Source organism: Bos mutus, chromosome 24 (assembly GCF_027580195.1).
Source record: "Bos mutus isolate GX-2022 chromosome 24, NWIPB_WYAK_1.1, whole genome shotgun sequence".
Lineage (NCBI taxonomy): Eukaryota > Metazoa > Chordata > Mammalia > Artiodactyla > Bovidae > Bos > Bos mutus.
In genome coordinates this window covers 21154120-21172239 of record NC_091640.1, presented here as the reverse complement: position 1 = coordinate 21172239, position 18120 = coordinate 21154120, and the positions used below count along the sequence as shown (strand labels likewise).

General features: G+C 38.0%; 1 protein-coding gene across 3 annotated transcripts in view; it reads right to left on the bottom strand.

Annotated features, from left to right (window-relative positions):
- Window positions 1-18120, bottom strand: part of RPRD1A (regulation of nuclear pre-mRNA domain containing 1A) — a 67576-nt gene that overhangs the window by 39528 nt on the left and 9928 nt on the right. For all 3 annotated transcript variants that reach the window (XM_070362005.1, XM_005889225.3, XM_070362004.1), the window contains exon 2: window positions 61-190. In XM_070362005.1, coding sequence (XP_070218106.1) covers window positions 61-190 — 130 coding nt within the window. The remainder of the gene's footprint in view (window positions 1-60; window positions 191-18120) is intronic.

Genomic DNA, 18120 nt, shown 5'->3' with positions numbered 1-18120 from the left:
GCAAAAGGACATATTAGACATTTACAACAGATTACCTAGTACCCAAAACAATTATCATACCTTGAAACATGCTTAAAAGCCTCCACTATAACTGGTGCAAAATCTTTTGTAAACTCTGGCCCCTTCCTTTTGCTGTTCTGAATGACATCATTAGCTAGGTAGAGAAAAGTAAGCTTCCTGTTCGGTTTGGCTGGAAAAAAAAAAAACAAACAAACTAATTAAAATACCCTCAACTTAACTGAGACAAATTTTCTCAATAACTGAAATTAAGCAGTTTGAGAACTACAACAAACTTACTAGCCTTTGTATATTAGGTTCAACCCTAGCTTCTCATTCTACTGCTAAATTCAGCAAGTCAATATTCTTTAAGGGATAACTACTCTATTGTTTCTGAAGATCACTCACATAAGAGAAAAAAGAGAACTCATGAGGCAGAGGTAGCCAATATTTCCTTACAGTTTTACTAAGTCATCTAAACCATTTATCTTTGATTGGTTATCTTATCATTAGTTACAAATTAAGTTTTATACATGGAAATCATCACATCTGTGTAAAAATGTATTTCTGTGACTATTCTGTACCAAATTTTATTAAAACTATTAAACACTACATGAAATACAGCCACTTAAAATAAGATGGTGATTGGTCATGTTATTAAAATGGTACCTTAAATCTTAACTGAACTTATGACTATTTTATTGACAATACATATACTGATTTAAAAATCAATCATTAAGTTACCATGAAACAAAAGAGAACAAAATGTAAGCCAGGTTGAAAGAGGCATTACTTCGATCAATTACAGATTTTTTCACTTACGAAATAAATATTTGTCAAGCTAACAGAGTAAATGTTAGAGAAACCAAGTAGACAAAGTTTAGATGTCCTCCCATTTTGGATTACATGGCCTTAAATAACTGATTTATCTTGACAAAAATACGCCCCTACTCACAATATTCTGTGGGTACGATAACCAGAATACATTTTTACTGATTAAATGTTAAGTGGCGCCAAAGCGATCTTGAGAAAGAAAAATGGAACTGGAGGAATCAACCTACCTGACTTCAGGCTCTACTACAAAGCCACAGTTATCAAGACAGTATGGTACTGGCACAAAGACAGAAATATAGATCAATGGAACAAAATAGAAAGCCCAGAGATAAATCCACGCACATATGGACACCTTATCTTTGACAAAGGAGGCAAGAATATACAGTGGATTAAAGACAATCTCTTTAACAAGTGGTGCTGGGAAATCTGGTCAACCACTTGTAAAAGAATGAAACTAGAACACTTTCTAACACCATATACAAAAATAAACTCAAAATGGATTAAAGATCTCAACATAAGACCAGAAACTATAAAACTCCTAGAGGAGAACATAGGCAATACACTCTCTGACATACATCACAGCAGGATCCTCTATGACCCACCTCCCAGAATATTGGAAATAAAAGCAAAAATAAACAAATGGGACCTAATTAAACTTAAAAGCTTCTGAAAAAAAAAAAAAAATGTTAAGTGGCATAAAAGTACTGAATATGACTTAAAATTCATATATATATATATGTGGAAAAACTAGTTGAACACAACCTCTTATACTATTTTCACAGTAGTATTTTACTAGAATTAGAATCATTCAAAGTTGTACAATTATATTCACGAACAGCCTACTTTGTGACATCCACATTACGCTGGTGTAGGGGACTTACTCTAAGGACTTATAATCCAGTGTACTATTCACGTGGGCCAGTTTATTGGATTTAAGGCAAATATTTGGCCAGATAGCATTTAGTCCTCAAGATATGAGTATTTAATATAAAATTTAAGCCACTTTTGAGTTCACATTTTTCTTTTAGAGACTGTAAAATATTGAGTCACCACTGATCAGACCTTACAAACCTGTAGTGCCCATTGACTGCAGTCTACCAATTACTGGGCTTTTGAAAGTTGCTGGCACAGAATAAAGATAAAGGGAGAGATGGTAATAACAGAGACCAACTTCTAATTCTTCTGGCTCTTGTCTGGTCAGCTAAACCATAGAGGACAACTGATTAAGATTCCAAGACCCTTTCCTATGAAGATTATAATAGTAAATTTCCAGTATTCAACCTTATCGTTAAAAAAAACAAAAAAAATCCTAACCTTTGCCCACAGAAAACCTCACACAAACAAAAGGCCTTATTTAATCTAAATATTAAAAGTATTAATCCAAGTATTTGCATTCTTGACATCAAAAAGAATTTAAATACTCAAATTTGTTTTTAGCACCTTAATATATATATAAAACCTAATTTAATCCAAATAATGTAAAGTATCATTATTATTTGCATTTGGCAGTTGAACAAAAATAAGACATCAAAAAGGTTATCTGCCCGCAGTAAAATAGCCAGGAAGAGATCAGTCATGATTTGAATTCCAGAAGTCCAACTCCAAAGCATTTCCTCTTAACATTAACAACTGGACTATGCCTCCTGTCATAAATGAAAGTGGGTATGACTTTTTGAGAAGATTTAACAGCAACTCAACCAAAATGTTTCAGAATGTTAATAGTATTATTCACAACAGCTAAAAGGTGAAATAATCCAAGTGTCTGTCAATAGAGGAATGGATAAGCAAAATGTGGTATATAAATACGAATAGACTACTACTTGGTCTGAAAAAGAAAGAACATTCTGACACGAGCTACAATGCTCAGACAGTAAAGAATACACCTGCAGTGAGTGAGACCTGGGTTCCATCCCTGAGATGGGACGATCCCCTGGAGGAGGGCATGGCAACCCACTCCAGTATTCTTGCCTGGAGAATCCCCATGGACAGTGGAGCCTGGCAGGCTACAGTCCATGGGGTCACAAAGAGTCAGACGTGACTGAGCGACTAAGCACACACAGAGCACGTTATGTTAAGTAAACAAGCCTGCCACAAAAAGACATACACTGTATGACTGCATTTATATCAGGTACTTATATATCAGGTACTTAGAATAATCAAATTCATAGACAAAGTAGAACGGGGGCTGTCAGGGGCTAAGAAGAGGAAGATACAGAGAATTACTGTTTAATGGGGATAGAGTTCCAGTTTTATAAGATGAAAAGAGTTCTAGAGATGTATGTTAATGACAGTTGCACAACAGTATAAATATACTTAATACCACTACAACTTCACACTTAAAAATGATTAAAGTGTTCAATCTTATGTTTATTTTACCACAAAAATTTTCAAGTATATATTTTATAATTTTTAAAATTTGTGAGCGATTAATCTCTTGAAAATAATTCAGAATCATTTTCTGCAGTGTACACTAAAGAAAAAACTTACAAGATTTCAACATACATTTTCCAGTATATTCCAAAGGATGAACTCTGTACCAGGAGCACAACTTTATAGTATGGGGTCCAAATACCAAGACATTATTTTCATTTTTTCCCTGGTGGAAACCACACCAGGGAAATATGAGAACTACCTAGAAACTGCCATAAATTATACCCTTCTCCAAATTTTCAGGGGGAAAAAAACTTCATGTAGAACAAATAATAAACTAATGGAACAAATTACTTGCTTACAATAAGCAATTCCAGAAGAAATCACACTATTTCCAAATGAATTTTTTTATAAATTGTAAATAACAGATCCATAAATTGTTTCTAAAACACACAAAGCTAACAACAGGGCAAACAAGCCATTTCATAATTTCTTAAAGAAACAACTCTATTGGCAACAGAATATAAGGCTAAATAATGGGTCTGACCTAATCAATTCCTATGTTTTTACTGTTCATAGGGCTCCCTGTAAAGACACCAATTTTCCCAATCTTCCATTCAGTTTAACTCATGTTTATTTAATATTTGCTGTGTGCCATGCTGAGTTTAGACCAAAAATAATCTTTCGTGTTCAATCAGGACTTTGCAACATAAAAACTGGCACAAGATAGGTCATGTGACTACATGAGTTCTTTTTTTTAAATTCTCTCTCCACTGATACATGATACCAACACTGACAGCAACCATAAACTCAGTATTATATCGCAGTTAGTCTACCCACTCCAGTATTCCGGCCTGGAGAAATCCAGGGACTGTATAGTCCATGGGGTGGCAAAGAGTCGGATCTGACTGAGTGACTTTCACCTCACTTCACTTAGTCTATGTGTGCCCTACTATGTTTGTACCAGTGAAGCATAAGCCAAATAAGGACCAGTCAACATATTGTGAGAAATCATTTTCTTATATCTCACCTCACCAAACAAAATTTTAAGCTCCTGTAGGTACTAAGCATAAAGCTTCCTAGGTGGCACAGTTCAGTTCAGTTGCTCTGTCGGGTCTGACTCTTTGCAATCCCATGGACTGTAGCATGCCAGGTTGTCCTGTCCATCACCAACTCCCGCAGTTTGCCCAAACTCATGTCCATCGAGTCAGTGATGCCATCCAACCATCTCATCCTCTATCGTCCCCTTCTCCTGCCTTCAATCTTTCCTAGCATCAGGGTCTTTTCAAATAAGTCAGTTCTTTGCATCAGGTGGCCAAAGTATTGGAGTTTCAGCTTCAGCATTAGTCCTTCCAATGAATATTCAGGACTGATTTCCTCTAGGATGGCCTGGTTGGATCTCCTTGCAGTCCAAGGGACTCTCAAGAGTCTTCTCCAACACCACAGTTCAAAAGCATCAATTCTTTGGTGCTCAGCTTTCTTTATAGTCCAACTCTCACATCCATACATGACTACTGGAAAAACTGTAGCTTTGACTAGATGGACCTTTGTTGGCAAAGTAATGTCTCTGCTTTTTAATATGCTGTCTAGGTTGGTCATAGCCTTTCTTCCAAGGAGCAAGAGTCTTTTAATTTCATGGCTGCAGTCACTTCTGCAGTGATTTTTGGAGCCCAAAAAAGAAAATCTCTCACTGTTTCCATTGTTTCCACATCTATTTGCCATAAAGTGATGGGGCCGGATGTCATGATGTTAAGTTTTTTGAATGTTGAGTTTTAAGTCAACTTTTTGACTCTCCTCTTTCACTTTTATCAAGACTCTTAGTTCTTCTTTGCTTTCTGCTATAAGGGTGGTATTATCTGCATATCTGAGGTTATTGATATTTATCCCGGCAATCTTGATTCCAGCTTGTGCTTCATCCAGCCTGGCATTCCCCATGATGCAGGTGGCACAGTGGAAAAGAATTCATGGAGATGCAGGAGACATGTGTTTGATCACTAGGTCAGAAAGATCCCTTGGAGAAGGAAATGGCAACCCAGTCCAGTATTCCTACTTGTAAAATCCCAAGGAGAGAGGAGCCTGGTGGGCTACAGTCTATGGGGTGCAGAGAGTTGGATGTGACTGAGCATGTGTGCGCACATACACAGGTACTAAGCATAGCCCTTTGTCCAGGGCCCTTGTATATGAACAGGTACATCAAAACAAATAATAATTAAATTCTGAGAGCTAATCTGTGAAAACATAGTATTACCTAAAAAGTTGAGCTGCTGCTGCTAAGTCACTTCAGTCGTGTCCGACTCTGTGCGACCTCATAGACGGCAGCCCACCAGGCTCCCCCGTCCCTGGGATTCTTCAGGCAAGAACACTGGAGTGGGTTGCCGTTTCCTTCTCCAATGCATGAAAGTAAAAAGTGAAAGTGAAGTCACTCAGTCGTATCCGACCCTCAGCGACCCCATGGACTGCAGCCTTCCAGGCTCCTCCATCCATGGGATTTTCCAGGCCAGAGTACTGGAGTGGGGTGCCATACACCTCAAAAAAGGGCAAAGCAAGTTCAGTTCATCACACAAGTAAGAAATAGTTACAGAGTAATTCACAAGGAGGGCTTTCCTGGTGGCTCAGTGGTAAAGAATGTGCCTGTCAAAGCAGGAGACACAGATTTGATCCCTGATCCAGGAAGATCCCACAAGCCTCAAAGCAACTAAGCCCAAGCACCACAGCTACGAGCCTGGGAGCCACAACTACTCCTTGGCCCAAGTGCTGCAACCACTGAAGCACTTACCGGGGAACCCATGCTCTGCAACAAGAGAAGCCACCACAATGAGAAGTCCAAGCACAGCAACTACAGAGTAGCCCCTGCTTGCTGCAACTAGAGAAAAGCCTGAAGACCCAGCACAGCCGACAAAAATAAATTTTAAAAATCATAAAAAAAACCCCACAAACAATTCAAAAAAAAGATCAGTTACAAAGCTTCAAAAAGATGAGACCAGGCTATTAAATTAAGAAAAAGAAACAAACCTATTCAAAGGATTACAGAAATGACATCTAGTCTAATTCATAATGAATTCAAAATCTAGTTTTACTTCTTCATAATCAGCAAGGTAATGGTAAGATCATTACTTATTTTCTTACACTGTTCAGACCACATGCCTACTTGCTTTGATATGATACAGAATATTATAATCTAATTTAATCACTGTTTTATGGAGACTGAAATTTACAACCACAGTAGATGATAATGCTGATAAATACAATTAGCTAAAAACATTTTTTTATCTATAAACGTTAAGAATTTTCTTTCTAAGAGACGTCTTCTATATAGAGAAGCAGCAAAAAAAATAATAAAAAAAATTACATACACATGCATGTATACATATACACACAAAATAATGAGTATCAGTGCAATTCTTACAGAAGGAAATGAGAAAACCCATTATCTTGAAACAAAAATCTACTAAAGATGTACTAATTGTTGGACAGCCTCACTTATTTCCGAGATAAACTGATTCACAGACCAGAAAACATGTTCATATGGATGGCTAGGTGGTTATAAGGCAGAAACTACTTAGTAATATTCTTTGCCACAGAAAATACAAAACCAGCAGGTGATTCTTGAATGGATTCTATCTATCCCAGATGGGACAAAGAGTTCAGTCAGACACAGACAGCTGCTTCTTAACAGGTGAGGTGGGTGAAAAATGGATAGCGCCGGCGTATTCCTGTATCACTGCCAGGATGCTTCAGACTTTTGGTAGCCCATCCCTTGCTTAAAATCCTTCCCAAGATTTTCTATTGTTCTCCACAAACATTTTAAATCCTTAACACAACCAAAGGCCCAGAAAGATCTAACTCCACCTCAACACTATTCCTTCTTCAAGCCCGAACTTCCTGGACTCCTACTCCTGCTTTAGACCTCAGTGAAACGGGTTCCTCTGGTTTTTCTCTGACCACCCACTGCACACTGGTGAGGCAGTCCTGATATGCTCTCATGCCACCTCATACTTTTCCTATGGAGCATTTATTCCAACCATTTAACTGTTTTTACTTAATCTTGTGCTTCCCAACTAATTCCATCAAAAGTAACAATTGTCAGGCTCATCCACCAATCTATGGAATCAAGTCCAGCAGCTAAGTCATAATTTACTCAACATTCACTAAATCAATAAATTTTAGGCTAAACCTTTATGTCTGTAATTATTTGTTCTACTAACTTAGCTTCTGGTCTTAACCTCACCCAGCTGAAAGGGGAATGCAATTACACTATTCTCAGAAACCTCAACTTCAAATTCACATTATGAAAAGAAGAACTTTCTTACAGATACAGCTACTCTTTATTTTCAATGTATTCACTTCAAATATTTTCCTTTCCCCCTTCCTCCATTCTAGAGTTCCTGCAAATCATAACCCCACAGAAAAATAAGCACAGTGTGAATGGGAAGGTCAAAGAACTATAAATGTTAATCAATTAAAGCCATCAAGACAAAAGTCTGACACTAAAGTTGGCAAGATTATGAGTTAATATTATCTTCTTTAAATACCTTCAAACATGATTAAAATTTAAATTAGTGTGAATTTTTACAAAAATAATTTGGCAATATCTATGAAAAATGTAAATGCATAAATCCCTTCACCCTGCAAATTTCCCTTTTAGGACTTTATCTTGTGGTATCTTCTCATAAATGCACAAAAAACCATGAAGGATATTCACGAAACAACACAAAAGACAGAATTAGATAAATCATGATATATTCATATAATCCATAGTCTATAGCTATTAAAAACTGAAATAGATTTATATACAAATATAGAAAGAGATCTAAGACATATTATTGAATTAAACATATCCACACACACAGTAGATAGCTTTACTTTGGGGGAAGATCAAGAATCTAAAGGGGATTCAGAATTACCAAAATAGAATTGTCATAACAGGGAAACACTTGAGCTATATATTAAATGATGCACGTGAGCCACATACTGAAAAGGGCTCCTGAGCAGTGTGGACTTGCTGCTCTTCCAAAGCACAAACTTCACCCAAGACCACTGTACCACTATAAAAGACAATGCAAAATGGAAAAGATCTAAAGAATACATGTCACACTGTTCACATTATGCATATAGAGTGGAACTGAAACTACAACTTTTTTGGTCTACTAAAAATAATATCTTTAAAATAATACTAAGTTTCTTAAGACCTAGGCACTATTCTAAAAGTTAATTACATATCTCTTTTAATCTTCAAAACAACCCTACAGAGTAATTATCCCCATTTACCAATGAAATAAGTGTTGAAGTAATTAAATGCACTCAGAGAAATGCACTAAAATCAACCAACACCTAATGTGGCCGGAAAAAATCCTATTCAGGCAGGCTTTAGAGGATTTCAAAGGAGTTTGTAGGTTAAACACTGTCACACCCAGGAATTATTAACTGGAACTGTAAGCTAACTCTTTTTTTCAGAGAGAGGTAGTGGGGAGAGCCCCCGTAAAGTCAGAGGTTTAGGTGAAAGCACAAGCAGAAAGTAGGCAGACTCTGGTTTGGGGTTTGGGGGACTATATGCTCGAGAATTTCAGGGGACTCCTGAAGATCCCGCCTTTGCGTGATGCGAGCCTCCTTCCTCATGACCTTTGTCATGGGCGGAGTTCCTCACTGGCTCCCAGCAGTGATAGAAAAAAGATTCCAGTTGAGCTATTCCAGATCCTGAATCTTTCCGACCCAGAGATCGAATCCACATCTCCTGAGTCTCCTGCATTGGCAGGTGGATTCTTTACCACTGCCCCATCTGGGAAGCCTGTGAAAGGTGATAGGGAACTTTTTAACAGATCCACAATGATAACAACTAAATCTACTGATCAATCTCACTTTTAAACAGAAAACAAACTTGACATTAGATATCTCTTAATGTGGTGCAGCAAGAAGTGCATAAAACAGGCAATAAAGTATTCTTTGAGAATGACACCATAAGGATGGAATCAGTCAAATGCCTAAGGAGGGAAATTATACAGTCCAACTGATAATCTCAACAAATAAACTGCATGAAAAAATGTGTGTGGGGGAGGAGACACAAATTTAAGAGACCTATTAACCAAATATGATAAATGGACCTTGTTGGATTCTGTTCTGAACATTAACTACAAAAAGACATTTTTCAGGGAATCTAGGATACTGAACATGAACTAGGTTCAAAAAAATTTTTTTTATTTAAGTCAACAAAGTTAACTTTGTTAGGTGTGACAGAGCTCTTACAATTATACTAAAATTTTAACATAAAGCTTACTTTATCAATTATAAATATATGTAAATGGTCTGAAGTCTAGGTTTTGCTTTAAAAAAAATACGGGAAAAAAGTATCAGGGTAGGGAAGATTTAAAGAGATGAAATTAGAAAGACATAACATTAATAATGCTGAAGCTGGATGATGGGTTCACTGAAGTTCAAAATCTTATTGTCTCCTACTTCTGTATATAATTTTGTCTATCATAAACAGTTAAAAATCTAAGTAAAGTTGGAGTGTAAAAAATGAAATCTCCTTTCATCTCCACCCCTTATCATGAATGAGCTCATTATTATAGTGTATCCTTTCCACACCATTAACTGTGCCTTTGCAAATACCATATACTCATTCACATGTCCACAGATACCCACAGAGGATTTTTTTCTTCAATAAGATCACACTATACATAATGTTTTGCAGTTTTTTCACACTTTAATATCCAAAGAATTTTTGTATTCATAAACAGATCTGTCACCAAACTCTTTAGGAGCCTCATTCCTTTTAATAACTACTTAGTTGATGCTTTTGAACTGTGGTGTTGGAGAAGACTCTTGAGAGTCCCTTGGACTGCAAAGAGATCCAACCAGTCCATCCTGAAGGAGACCAGTCCTGGGTATTCATTGAAAGGACTGATGCTGAGGCTGAAACTCCAATACTTTAGCCAACTGATGCGAAGAACTGACTCATTTAAAAAGACCCTGATGCTGGGAAAGATTGAAGGCAGGACGAGAAGGGGACAACAGAGGTTAAGATGGTTGGATGGCATCACTGACACGATGAACGTAAGTTTGAGTAGACTCCGGGAGTTGGTGATGGACAGGAAGCGTGGCGTGCTGCAGTCCATGGGGTCGCAAAGAGTTGGACACAACTGAATGACTCAACTGTGGTCACATGAGACATATATATGTTGTTTCAAATCTTTAATATCTTTTAGCTTTGTAAACCTGAGCAAGTATGTCTACAGCATAGATTCTAACAGGCAGAGGTAATAGGTTAAAAGGCATGTTGTTTAAATTTTGACAGACATTGTCAGGCTGCCCACCAAGGAGGGCAATTGCTTGAACTCCTACCACATAAAAATGTTCATTTCTCTACATCATCAACATACTACTATTAATATTTAAGATCTCTGCCAATCTCCCCAGAGTAAAATGATTGTGTTTTTATTTGTAATTCCCTATATACTACTAAAACTTATTTATTTTCCTTCTTTTGTAAATTGCCTATTCAGATCATATTCCCCATTTTTCTACTGAGCTTTTTATTATCAAAACTCCCAAGAGCATTTTATATGTTATAAATATTAGCTTTTTCCTATTTTAGGTAGTGCAAATATTTTCTCTGAACCTGTTGCTTAAAACTGAAACTTGGTATTTTCTGCATTCAGGGATTTTATACTTTTATGTGTTCAAATCTATTTCCTATATGACTCATGGCCTATACTTTATTCATGATCCAAAACTAGAAATTATAAATATGTATTTTTTCTTAGATGACTCTATAGTTGAATCTATTCAGTGCTGTATCTGTAATTCAACTGAATTAATTTCATATATGATATAAGTTAGGAATAAGTTAAGAATTACTTGTTAATATCCTCTTTGGCCTTCTGTATCTGTAATTCAACTGAATTAATTTCATATATGATATAAGTTAGGAATAAGTTAAGAATTACTTGTTAATATCCTCTTTGGCCTTCCCAGGTGACGTTAGTGGTAAAGAACCTGCCTGCCAATGCAGGAGACTTAAGACATGCAGGTTCAATCCCTGGGTCAGGAAGATCCTCTGGAGGAGGGCATGGCAACCTACTCCAATATTCTTGCCCCGAGAATCCCCATGAACAGATGGCAGGCTATAGTCATAGGGTCGTAAAGAGCTGGATACAAATGAAGCAACTTAGCACATAGCACATCCTATCTCTGATCCCATGAATTTCAGGCATCTAATTCGCCAAATGCCCACATAAAATAGGCCTCACTAATCTCTACTCTGTGTCTTCCATATATATTATTCCTGTACCAATAACATACTCGGCTCATTTCATGTCTTTACAGTCTCCATGGATACTGAGAAGGGCATACTATTTCTATTACTGTTTTCCGGTCAAAACTGTCAAAATTCTCAAGACAAAAACTGCCATGGCTCTTCCTGCACATTCGTGTTTTCCAAAGGTTTACAGAATTAGAGTTCTGTATTTCTCACAGACTGCTCTGAACTTACAGATTAATGTGAGGGTAACTGACCTCTTTGCAAGCAAGTTTACTTAGCAGTTTTACCTACTATTGTATTTTAAAACACATACAATAAAGGCATGCTTTAAAACAATAAAAAGCAAAAGTGCCTGGCATACAGCTACATTAAAATAAACTTATTAAAATACTTAACACAACACATAAACCTGAAAATACCCTATAATACCAAAGACAAGAAAACATTGGTAGAAAACACTAGTCTCAGAGTAACAAATGACGTGTCCTAATTCCAATATAAAGACCAATTTGTAGGAGACTTCGGCTTCTGAGAAAATAGAGCAGACATACGTTCTTCTGCTGCTGCTAAGTCGCTTCAGTCGTGTCCGACTCTGTGCGACCCTAGAGACGGCAGCCCACCAGGCTTCCCCGTCCCTGGGATTCTCCAGGCAAGAACACTGGAGTGGGTTGCCATTTCCTTCTCCAATGCATGAAAGTGAAAAGTGAAAGTGAAGTCGCTCAGTCGTGTCCAACTCTAGCGACCCCGTGGACTGCAGCCCACCAGGCTCCTCCGTCCATGGGCTTTTCCAGGCAAAAGTACTGGAGTGGGGTGCCATTGCCTTCTCCTACGTTCTTCTAGTCCTCCTCAAAGTAAAACTACAAATCCTGGACATCATAAATAAACCAAACACAGGAGAAAAAAAAGAAGGCAGACTGGCTAGACACCTTGGGAGTTCAACACAAGGTAGGTTCCCAGAGTTTTCATTTTTGCCTCAGATATCTCAGATTCAAAGTTGACAAGGCCAGCAACCCAGAAGTCCTAACAGGTGCAGATATAAAAACCCCCAACAAAAGCTTTCTCGCTCTAGTCAAAGGAGTAGGAAAAGGGCAGCCTAAAAAGACAAAACTTCTAGAAAATAACCTACCTACTCCAACCAAACACACTACAGAAAGGAAAAGAAAACAGAATCAGTGGCCCCACTCACATCCACGCCAGTAAAAGCCTGTAATGTGGAGCATAACACCTCTCCAGAGTGGTGTCAGAGACAGCAGAGTAGAGAGCCTGGGCTTCCCCCCAACCCAGCAGGAGGGAGGCAGTCCTCACTGGGGTGGTGTCACAGAAGGACTAGTGCAAAGTCAGGACCTCCACCATGGCCCAGCACTACTGGGCCCACACATTCACCCCTAAATGTCTGTGGTAGCAGGGTAAGTCTCACGGGAAGCTAAAATCCCCACTCACACCCAACAGTGATGAAAAAGACCTCCCACCCCTGATGGGGTAGTGTCAGAGACACCCCGCTAAAATAGAATTAGATAAGGTCCAAAGTCTCGTAACATAATACAAAAAAAAATCTATGGATCAAGCACAAAACCCACCATACCAAGCATCAAGATCTCAAACTGAACGAAAAAAAAAGACAATCAATAGATGTCAATACAAAGATGACAGACTTGAGAATTGATAAAAAATTTTAAGACAGCCATCATATAAATGCTTCAACTAGCATATGCAAATATGCTGAAAATTCAGAATTTCTGGAATAAAGCTGAAGCAGTATTGAGAGAAACTTGCAACACTAAATGCAAGTTTAGTGCTTGCATTAAAAGATGAACAAGTCTAAAGCCAATAATCTAAGCTCTCACCTCTAAAACCTACAATAAGAACAAAATAAAAATAAATTCCTAAAACAAGGAAATAGGAAAAAATAAAATAAAGTAGAAGTAGAAATAAATGAAAGTGACACAAAAAAATAAAGCTGCTTCCCCCACCCTGGTTTTCTGAGATACAACTGACACAAAGCATTGTATCATTTAAGGAGTACAGCACATTGGCTTACATATACCGTGAACTGACGACCACAGTTAAGTTAAAATCTGTCATCTCATATAAATGCAAAAAAAGAAAAAAAAAAAAACTAAAACAAACTTTTTTTCTCCTTCTGATGAGACCTCTTGGGCTTTACTTTCTTAACACTGTCATATATACCATACTAAACTGTTAGTCACTCAGTCGTGTCCGACTCTGCCACCCCATGGACTGTAGATTGCCAGCTCCTCTGTCCGTGGAATTCTCCAGGCCAGAATACTGGAGTGGGTAGCCATTCCCTTCTCCAGGAAATCTTCCAACCCAGGGATCAAACCTGGGTCTCCCACATTGCAGGCGGATGCTTTACCACCTGAGTCACCATCAGTCAGTTCAGTTCAGTCGCTCAGTCGTGTCCGACTCTTTGCGATCCCATCAATCGCAGCACACCAGGCCTCCCTGTCCATCACCAACTCCCGGAGTTCACCCAAACCCATGTCCATAGAGTCGGTGATGCCATCCAGCCATCTCATCCTCTGTCGTCCTCTTCTCCTCCTGCCCCCAATCCCTCCCAGCATCAGAGTCTTTCCCAATGAGTCAACTCTTCACATGAGGTGGCCCAAGTATTGGAGTTTCAGCTTTAGCATCAGTCCTTCCAATGAACACAGGACTGATCTCCTTTAGAATGGACTGGTTGGATCTCCTTGCAGTCGAAGGAACTCTCAAGAGTCTTCTCCAACACCACAGTTCAAAAGCATCAATTCTTCGGCGCTCAGCTTTCTTCACAGTCCAACTCTCACATCCATACATGACCACTGGAAAAACCATAGCCTTGACTAGACGGACCTTTGTTGGCAAAGTATTGCCTCTGCTTTTCAAAATGCTATCTAAAAAAAAAACCAAAAAACCAAAATGCTATCTAGTCATAACTAGATACATGCTATCTGGTCATAACTTTCCTTCCAAGGAGTAAGCATCTTTTAATTTCATGGCTGCAGTCACCATCTGCAGTGATTTTGGAGCCCAGAAAAATAAAGTCTGATACTGTTTCCACTGTTTCCCCATCTATTTCCCATGAAGTGATGGAACCAGATGCCATGATCTTATTTTTCTGAATGTTCAACTTTAAACCAACTTTTTCCCTCTCCTCTTTCACTTTCATCAAGAGGCTTTTTAGTTCCTCTTCACTTTCTGCCATAAGGGTGGCGTCATCCACATATCTGAGGTTATTGATGTTTCTCCCACCAATCTTGATTCCAGCTTGTGCTTCCTCCAGCCCAGCGTTTCTCATGATGTACTCTGCATATAAGTTAAATAAGCAGGGTGACAATATACAGCCTTGACGTACTCCTTTTCCTATTTGGAACCAGTCTGTTGTTCAATGTCCAGTTCTAACTGTTGCTTCCTGACCTGCACACAGGTTTCTCAAGAGGCAGGTCAGGTGGTCTAGTATTCCCATCTCTTGAAGAATTTTCCACAGTTGATTGTGATCCACATAGTCAAAGGCTTTGGCGTAGTCAATAAAGCAGAAATAGATGTTTTTCTGGAACTCTCTTGCTTTGTCCATGATCCAGCGGATGTTGGCAATTTGATCTCTGGCTCCTCTGCCTTTTCTAAAACCAGCTTGAACATCTGGAAGTTCACGGTTCACACATTGCTGAAGCCTGGCTTGGAGAATTTTGAGCATTACTTTACTAGCGTGTGAGATGAGTGCAATTGTGCCGTAGTTTGAGCATTCTTTGGCATTGCCTTTCTCTGGGATTGGAATGAAAACTGACCTTTTCCAGTCCTGTGGCCAGTGCTGAGTTTTCCAAATTTGCTGGCATATTGAGTGCAGCACTTTCACAGCATCATCTTTCAGGATTTGGCATACCTCAACTGGAATTCCATCACCTCCACTAGCTTTGTTCGTAGTGATGTTTCCTAAGGCCCACTTGACTTCACATTCCAGGATGTCTGGCTCTAGATGAGTGATCACACCATCGTGATTATCTTGGTTGCGAAGATCTTTTTTGTACAGTTCTTCTGTGTATTCTTGCCACCTCTTCTTAATATCCTCTGCTTCTGTTAGGTCCATACCATTTCTGTCCTTTACCAAGCCCATCTTTGCATGAAATGTTCCCTTGGTATCTCTAATTTCTTGAAGAGATCTTTAGTCTTTACCATTCTGTTGTTTTCCTCTATTTATTTTGCACTGATCACCAAGCAGGGCTTTCTTATCTCTCCTTGCTATTCTCTGGAACTCTGCATTGAGATGCTTCTATCTTTCCTTTTCTCCTTTGCTTTTCTCTTCTCTTCTTTTCACAGCTATTTGTAAGACTTCCCCAGACAACCATTTTGCATACAGCAATGTTAATTACAGTCATCATTTTATACATTACATCCCTACTATTTATCTTAAAACTTAGTTTGTACCTTTTGACCATCTTCTACCTTTAGCAACTACAAATCTGATTTCTTTTTCTATGAGTTTGGGTATATGGCCTTTTTTAAAAAAAAAAAGAAATAAAGATTCAACATATGAGATCATATAGTCTTTCCCTGATTTATTTCATGTAGCATTATGTCCTCAAGGTCCATCCACATCGACCCCATGAACTGCAGCACACCAGGCTTCCTTGTCCATCACCAACTCCCAGAGTTTACTCAAACTCATGTCCATTGAGTCAGTGATGCTATCCAACCATCTCATCCTCTGTTGTCCTCTTCTCCTCCCACCTTCAATCTTTCCCAGCACCAGGGTTTTTTCCAATGAGACAGTTCTTCACATCAGGTGGCCAAAGTATTGGAGTTTCAGCTTCAGCATTAGTCCTTCCAATGAATATTCAGGACTGATTTCCTGTAGGATTTGACTGGTTGGCTCTCCTTTCAGTCCAAGGGACTCTCAATAGTCTTCTCCAACACCACAGTTCAAAAGCATCAATTCTTTGGTGCTCAGCTTTCTTTATAGTCCAACTCTCACATCCATACATGACTACTGGAAAAACCGTAGCCTTGACAAGATGGACCTTTGTTGGCAAAGAAATGTCTCTACTTTTTAATATGCTGTCTAGGTTGGTTGTAGCTTTTCTTCCAAGGAGCAAGTGTCTTTTAATTTCATGGTTGCAGTCACCATCTGCAGTGATTTTGGAGCCCCAAAAAAGAAAGTCTCTCACTGTTTCCACTGTTTTCCCATCTATTTGCCACGAAGTGATGGGACTGGATGCCATGATGATTGTTTTCTGAAAGTTGAGTTTTAAATCAACTTTTTTGCTCTCCACTTTCACTTTCATCAAGAGGCTGTTTAGTTCTTCTTCGCTTTCTGCCATAAGGGTGGTGTCATCTGCATATCTGAAGTTGTTGATATTTCTCCCGGCAATCTTGATTCCAGCTTGAGCTTCATTCAGCCCGGCATTTTGCATGATGTACTCTGCATATAAGTTAAATGAGCAGGGTGACAATATACAGCCTTTCATAGTGAAATATGTATTTCAATATATTAGCAATAAATACGTAAAATTAAAAATACAATATCCTTTTAAATTGCTCCAAATAATCAATATATTTAAATGTAAATATAACAAAACACAGGACTTGTGTACTGAAAGCTATTTGACAGTTATAGAAAACATCAAAAATTATAAATAAATGGAGAAATATACTATATTCCTGGATTAGAAGTGACATAATTAAGGTGTCAATTCTCCCTAAACTGGATTAATGCAACCCTTATCAAAAACTTTAAGCAAAATAATCTTTATTGATATAGACCAGATTATTCTGAAATCCATTGAGAAAGGCAAAAGAACCAGAAGAGCTAAAACAACTCTGCAAGGAATCAATCTACCCGATTTCAAGACTTGTCATATAGCTAACAGAGTAATAAAGATTACCTGTGGCACTGGTGAAAGGAGACACATGTGGATCAATGGACTAGGCCAGAAAACCCAGAAAGAGAACCACACAAATACGCTCAAGTCAATTTTGACAAAGGAGCAAAGCAATTCAATAAAGGAACGATAAGTCTGCTTTTTCAACAAATGATACTAGATCATTTAAACCTTGATCTAAATTTTACACCTTATAAAAAATTAACTCAAAATGGATTATGGACTTAAATGCAAAAGTATAAATATTTTTCAACAAAACACTGGGGAAAAAGCTCTTTGGAAAAACAGGTCTAATCAGAGTTCTTAAACCTGACACTAAAAACATAATTTATAAAGAAAAATTTGATCAACTAGGATTAAACAAGGGTGTGTTGGGATTGAGGTGGATGTAGCTAAAAGGCAACACGAGGGGTTGCTCGTGGTGATGAGTATGTTCCATATTTTGACTGTATCAATGTCAATACCACAGCTGTGATGTTTTGCAGGATCTATAATATCAGAGTTTTTTTTTTTAAAAACTAGTTGTCCGTGATATTACCATTGGTGAAAGCTGGCAGTAGCTAAGCAGGATCTCTCTGTATTGTTTCTTAAAACTGACTATGAATCTATAATTATAGAAAAATAAACACTATTTTTAAAAATGTCATGTTTGGGGGCTAAAAAATTACTACACCAGCACTTCCAGAAGTGGGTGGTTAGAAGAAAATCCAGTGTTCACTCTACATATTTATTTATAGACATTAATATCAATTTCAGTTACTTCAAAAGAATCTGAAAGCTACAGTTTTA